The sequence below is a fragment of the Schistosoma mansoni genome (genome assembly GCF_000237925.1).
Source record: "Schistosoma mansoni, WGS project CABG00000000 data, supercontig 0887, strain Puerto Rico, whole genome shotgun sequence".
Taxonomy (NCBI): Eukaryota; Metazoa; Platyhelminthes; class Trematoda; order Strigeidida; family Schistosomatidae; genus Schistosoma; species Schistosoma mansoni.
Window position 1 is genome coordinate 1 of NW_017386481.1, and position 7,093 is coordinate 7,093.

General features: G+C 31.6%; 1 protein-coding gene across 1 annotated transcript; it reads right to left on the reverse strand.

The window, feature by feature from the left end:
• Positions 1–1,661: 1,661 nt before the first annotated feature.
• On the reverse strand, positions 1,662–5,531 carry Smp_166480 (hypothetical protein; the record flags this gene model as incomplete). Its single annotated transcript, XM_018792110.1, has 3 exons — positions 1,662–1,923; positions 4,027–4,111; positions 5,327–5,531. The coding sequence occupies 3 exons, from the start codon at positions 5,529–5,531 to the stop codon at positions 1,662–1,664; spliced, it is 552 nt and encodes a 183-aa protein (XP_018644321.1).
• Between the last annotated feature and the right edge of the window lie 1,562 nt (positions 5,532–7,093).

Consider the following 7,093-nt stretch of genomic DNA (forward strand, 5'->3'; position numbering starts at 1 on the left):
CATCATGGTGCACTATAGAATTTTGTTTATCCAGTGATTACATATGACTATTTTGACTATTCTGTCATGTAACACTTATCTACTGAAGATTGCTCTTTATAAAGGTTGGTTAAAAAGAGTTGCACAGATTACTCAAACTGAAGATCAACTACGTTAAGACCTGATTTTAGTAAGCAATCTTTAAAAACCAGCGATCATTACATATTCGTTTCGTCCCACCTCGATTATCCCCGCGACGTACATATAAAACTCTAAAAGTGATTTCACCCCTGGACCTTCAGTGCTTGTGGCAAATACGCTATATTTTAAAAAAGCCCATTGATATTTAGTTCCTTATATTCCAAAGTTAGTTCATTCCTTGAATTGGGTTGTCTCTGCTCAATGACATCAATAATTCTTTCTCGTTTTCGAAATAGTATGTTTGAATTTCACAGTTCAATTATTATACTAATAAACTGTAGGAAACCTATTAGATTTTTTAAATTTTGTAAGAAAGGAATATCAGTTAATGTATAAATGATTTGTTTGTGTTCGATTTATCCTCGCTTGAACAACTTGTAGATATTTAAAGTTACTTTTTATTCGAGACAAGTATGTCAGCTGTAGAACATCATCATGAAGCATGAGGAATTGTGAATATATAAAGTAATACTTCGGTAAGTTGCAACAAAGATATAAAAGAATTTCTGTCAGTTCTCGCCTAAATAAGTACTAATACAATATTTAGTTGGGGTTTTAAGACAAAATCATGTGTAACACGATTTACCTTGAATGCAAGATTAGTAGCAAGCTTATGCCTTAGTCGAAGTATATGATGGAACTGATTAGAGCAAGCTCAAATATATGGACCACTAGAATCAGATATAATGCGTGAAAGTGAGTTTTTTAACGTATTGAAGTTTATTTAACTTTTCATAAGATTGAGAACGTTACTTTTCTTTTCCCGCCGACAATGGCTGACTAAACTTCTGGGAAAAAGAAGTAAGACAATATTATTTGATTGATTCACGTTGTGACCTCAAGTAACCACTAGATGTGAAATAGAGGGAAGGCTGTCTATTGCTTTGTGAACTCACCATCACAAACAAAAACATTAAAAAGCTTACTTAATAAACTATAAATGGTTTATCTAATACAAAGAACCTAGTGGTCAATATAGTAGTAAACAGCGACAAAAATATACCACTGTTGAGAGTTTAATGATCTTTAAGAATAAGATGATTTTAAAACTCAAGATCTAAGCGAAGAAACAGAGTGAATGCATTTGTCCCACTATTCTTAAACTCAAAGCATTATCTGAAAAATGGAAATCTAATTTCGAAAATCTCACTTGTTTAATAATTAAGCGTAACAATAAAAAATGACAGGTTAATAAAAGGTAACTTCTAAAACTGTATATTTATTGGTGGATGGAATCATTTCAAATTAGAATAGAAACTACAAAATGAGAAATGTTTTCAGGGCAGAAAATCTATAAGATAAGTAGTTGTTAATCATAAAATAAAATAGATTATGAAAAAGTAAACAACAATAGTAACTGTTATTCTTAGAAATAGAATGGAAAATTTTCCAAATAATGAGAACTATAGTCTACGTTTAGAAAAATCAGAGATCGAAATAAAATTCACAGCCATGAATTAGTTATGTTTACGTAATTTAGCTTACGTATAAAATGGCAAATTATCATTTAAGATTTGGTGAATAGATTCAGATAATTGAATATTTATTGTTTGTTTTAGTGCATCATTTTCAAGAAATAATAAATGATCAAGTAGAAAGCCGGTAGTCACGTCGGAACAATAACATTTTAAGCCATTTAGTATTGTTAATTCACCAGATTGATTATTTTCCAAAATACGTTTTTGATAAAGATAATGGTAAGCATTGTGAAATTCTTTTTCGCCAAGTTTGTTGATGCAATATCTGAAATACAAACGATATATTTTTAATATAGATATTGCTGAATAATTTTCGATTATTCGTTAGTGTAGTATGAACAAATTATTTGAACCTGACCTTCATCATCATTAGGATGATGGTTTAGAAGTTATTTCTCATCACGGATAAACTGAAATTCATCCCGTGTATGGTCCTTGGGGTGCAATATTGAGAGGCACCAAAGTAAGATGAAACAGTTATCCAGTGCTCCTCAGTTTTAATAGTTTTCTGGATGGTGTTATTAAGCCACTCACAATAAATATAGTACCTGTTCTGATACAGCGAGATGAAATTAACAAGTTAAATAACTAAGGACTTAATAATAGTATTAATACTGTTAAGACTAAGCATAGAGAGATGGTTCAAAAAGAGAGAGAAACCTAGTAGAGTAAAAAGTATGAAGTAGTATAGGAACTCAGGATATGTTGATCAGTAATCAGTGATCTCGTGGACTGATACTATATCTTACTCTGATTGACTGAAGCTTTCTTTTAAGCAACTTCTATCCCAAGCAGTATTGTGCATTAAGATATGTGATGGCCGGTCAAACGTAGCACATGCTCCAGCTATCTGAATTGATGGATATCAATTGCCTTAGCAACCAATTTCCTATCGTTGACCAGTACCTTACAGTTAACTTCATTATTACATATTCAGTCGTTATTCACAGATGAAAACTAAATTCAAATTAAAGTCTTTACAAATCTACTTCCCCATTACTACGATAATCGTAAATGACCGTATCAAATTCTGATATCCAACCTTTATATAAAATGTACGATAAGTTTCATTGCAAAGTAAATGTGTGTGGAAAGATAATAATATAAAAAAGTTAGAAAAATGTGTCACATTTCGGTTTCAGAAATTGCTATTACAGATGTTGTTCAGTGAACTACAAGCTTGAAAAATATCAATCATTTGAATTTATTTTCTAGTTTGATTTTATTCGCTGATACAAATCAGTTATGCTTGAAGAAAGAAGTGGTTTCGTATATGGGTAAGTAAACATGCACAAACTTAGAATAAAATGGGCTCGATTCTCATACATGAATTCTCCAATATCTGTAGCTGTAGATGGTTTTAATGATCAAGGTTTTGTAGGAAAATTATTTTGTGACATTTATATGATTGATATACAAGTTTAGAAAACTTGGGACTATGCACAGGTAATTCTCATTGGATAAATCAAACTAACAACTAACGGCAGTATCAATTGCATGGAATTAAAAAAGACTTTAAAATGAATTTGTGTTATTATTTGTTAAAGACAAAGGACTTCTGCGTTTGTTTCAAAATTACTAAAGTTTATACAGTTTTAAAAGTATAAATTATTTTAGATTTAGGACAATGATTTTCCAAATATTAGTTGTCTTAGTTTTCTAAAGTTTATTTATCACTTTGAATTAATTTACGTTATAATTGAAAATTGTGTTTTTGTAATTATCTGTTTTAAACTGAATTGTGTTTATCGGTTTTCCTGCTAAACTATTTTCACCAATTATTGTTGTCATTGCGTGTTTTTTTTCATACTGGTGTGTGGGCGAGAATGATAATGATTGATTGTTTTGCGTAGTCAGACATGTAGATACTGTGACAGGTGTTATATTTATTATTATTGATTAACTGTTCTTTGTTGTTGGATTGTGTCGGATTTTGGTGCGGAAATATATTGACGTTACAGTCAGGCTAATCACGTGTTCTTGATCTGAGTTGTGTTGAAGTCCTGTACAATAGACACTGGGAGGGAACACCGTTTGTTTATTCAAAAACAGCTTGTTCTCACCTTAAACTAACTCTGGTAATATCAGCTTATTATTCAGAGTGATGAGGTTTCAAATTGTTTTCACATTATTATTATTATTATTATTATCCTTGTCTCCTCTTACCCTCCATTTCTAGTGCAGTTGACCTTTTATTTTTATACATACATATTCTTAACAAGTATTTGTGATCAGATTGTTCAAAATGTATTGCGTTAATATATCACAACATAGTTCTGATAATCTTCATCTTCTCATGATACTATCGAAACGTAGTTTAAAACGAAGATTTGAAAAATAGGTATATAAAATGAACTATAGTGCTTACTTTTTTAAAGCATCAATTCTTTTAGCTTTAGCCTCTGGACTAAATATGTTCTTTGCTTCATCATCCAAGATTATTGTATTACTGTCTAAAAGTTTAATACAATGTTGTAAATTTACATTTAGAGAATAAAACTTTCATCATATAAATATATTCGGATCGAATCAACAAAACGAACCCCGAAAGATTTTATTTTTGATACATAGATGATATATTTTCTAGTTACGAAAAACAATAGTGAAACTCAGAGCCTACCAGAAACGTTTAACAGAGTCCCTTAATCAATCATTTTCAATAAGGAAAAAGAAAACTGTGACGCCTTACTGACGAGAAGAACTAGAGGGAAAATGAGAAAATATGTATATCGTAAACCGTCTACATAAAGTCGATATGCACATTTTTCAGCCTTTATTCTTGAAATTACAGTTATACAGTGATATAGCCAGAGAAATGGTAATTCCTCGCAAGTGGAATACCACAGGACGTAAATTCAACGCAGCTACACTATACCCTACCTTCTCTAGCCACCCGAGAGTGAGTCAGCGAAATAAAGATAAATTTCCTAGTTCTTCTGTTTCTATGAGTGGTTAACATTTCAAATGCTCTTGCAAAGACAGTTATATTAAGTGGTTGACCAAGTAACAAAATAGAACACTATGAAACTCTATTCTGCCACATTTATTTGATACCAGTCATCACGTCGATAAAAATCCAGCTTTTAAAGTTATTTAGAGAATCTCAAACAACTTACCCTATGATTCCAGAATCTGGCTCTTGCACACACCAGATGCTATAGGAACACATGTCGATAAACCTAACCTTTGTAAGCAGCGAATGTTTATACATCCTCTTAATTTTCCCTGTCTTTTTACTTAATTGCTACTACGTTTTTTTCAAAAACATTGTCTTTCCTTTAACATCCTAATTTTTAATTCTAATCCTACTTAACTTTTTTAGTAATCTCATAACCCAATTTTCATGCACCCGTCTTATTCATTACTCATTATTAATCCCAAAAAACAGAAAACATCCCCACTCTTATTCTCACGTAACGAGTCGTGATAAGTAACTGACTATGAAACCATACTGTTATTCTGTACTTTTTACTAATTTCAGCTAGCTGTCGCTAACTGACAAATTGCCTTTTTTAATTCTAATGCTATTAACATTATTTAAAATTCTTTAAATTAAAACGATTAGTTTGTTGTGCCGCACCTATTTCAAACATTACACAACATTTATAGTCATATAACATGAAAGTTATAAGCTCACAACATAAACTGAAACAATTCTATGGTCCAACCTTCAGGGTGATACAAAGCTGCTTTCATGCAAACAAGTACATCGTTCAATGTATCAGTTGAATCTTCATTATCTTGATTTTCTATATCTTCCAAATCATTTTGAATAATATTTTCATTTTTAATTAATTCTTTTGAATTCTCCTCATTAAAATTTTTTGTATAATTTAACAGTTCATTATCATAATTTGTGTAATAAGTTTCCATTAGTTGGGTATCGTCAGTAAATACTAAAATAAATTTTTTTTCGAAAAATGAAGTAAAATTATTATGAGTATAAAACGTGACCATGTAGTGTCTAACAGAGATACATTAAGCGGACACATAACATTGTTCTATCTAAAAACAATTTACTGGACTGACTAAAAATGTATCTACGGCCTTGAAAGATATCAATAGGAATAAATCTAGCAAAAAGGCTACCTAGATTGCAAGTATCGAGATCCAATAAACATAGCGTGATCAAGCTTTTGATTGTACTGTTCAATTAATTGAGAACAACTGACATACATTTGGACTTTCAGAACTTCAGCTTTCATGTTAGTTATAATACGTGTGTAGTGAACATGATTAGTCTTAATTTAATAAAGACCAATGTGATATTACTTCAGTGAATATTATTATTTTTGCCAATGTGATTGCTTTCGACTTTAAAGTGGCCCAATGTACAGTACCTTACAACATGCGGAGAAACAAGCATGTTCTTTCTGAATGTCTTTTTTAGGTGAAATAAAGTGTAAGAAACGTCACAATCTAAAAGAGTGTGTCTTAATAATGTTTAGAACACTATTGAGTACATAATTTATTGAAACATTTTTTCATAACATCGATGATCATAATGACAAAATGAATAGTTATGTGATAATGTTCTTTATCTCCAACCTCGAAAATAAAAGAGATTTGAATAATGAACAACGTTTAAGTGGTAGTACAAAAAGGAAATTAATTCGAAATCAATTCCAGAGCTACAATATATGTCCTGCTTATTTGTCTTTACAGATTTAATGAAACATTTGGTGTCTCCTTAACATAGTCTTCTCTTTTATTGAATTTTCAAACAGAAAAGTGCAATGTAAAAGTTAATATCTCAGTATGACACATAAAAAGGAAATCAGCATATCAAAAATTATTCAAATAAACGAGGAGAATGTTAACTAGAAAGTGAAAATAAATCCCACTGAAACCATGAACCTGTTAAACTTAGAACACAACTGAAGACCTGGAGCCTGAGGAATGAACAGCATGCTGGGATATCATAAGGATTATACTATTAGAGATTCTGTAGTAAAAACTGTGTTAAAGGTATTTTATCTCGGTGAAAGATTTTTGGGCAGCAAAATCCGACCTCAGGCCTCCTTGTGGCGCTGCTGGGTAGTAGGGACAACCTTGCTAGCCAGTTTTGGCAGTCGGTATAGATCAGACTAACTCTTCACTCTGCTGTATCTGGATTACTTAGGATCCCAACCTTTAACCCCTCAAATCTTGAGAGCTACCCGATGTGAACGCTTATGTATATGGATCACATGAGCGTCAGCTTGTGTAGTTGTGTATTTTGGTATATGAAAGGGGTAAGCACCGGACTAGCAAAAACGACGAAAGTTGAAATGTCTATCCTAAGTCTAATGAAATCAGTGGCCTAAACCAGGTTGAAGACTTTACTAAAATAAGAAGTAACAGAGGTTACTATCAACCCTCCCTGAGGGTGCTTATGCTTGTGTGCATATTATGAAGTGTGTGGAAGAACGTCTACGTACCAGTAATATCCATGT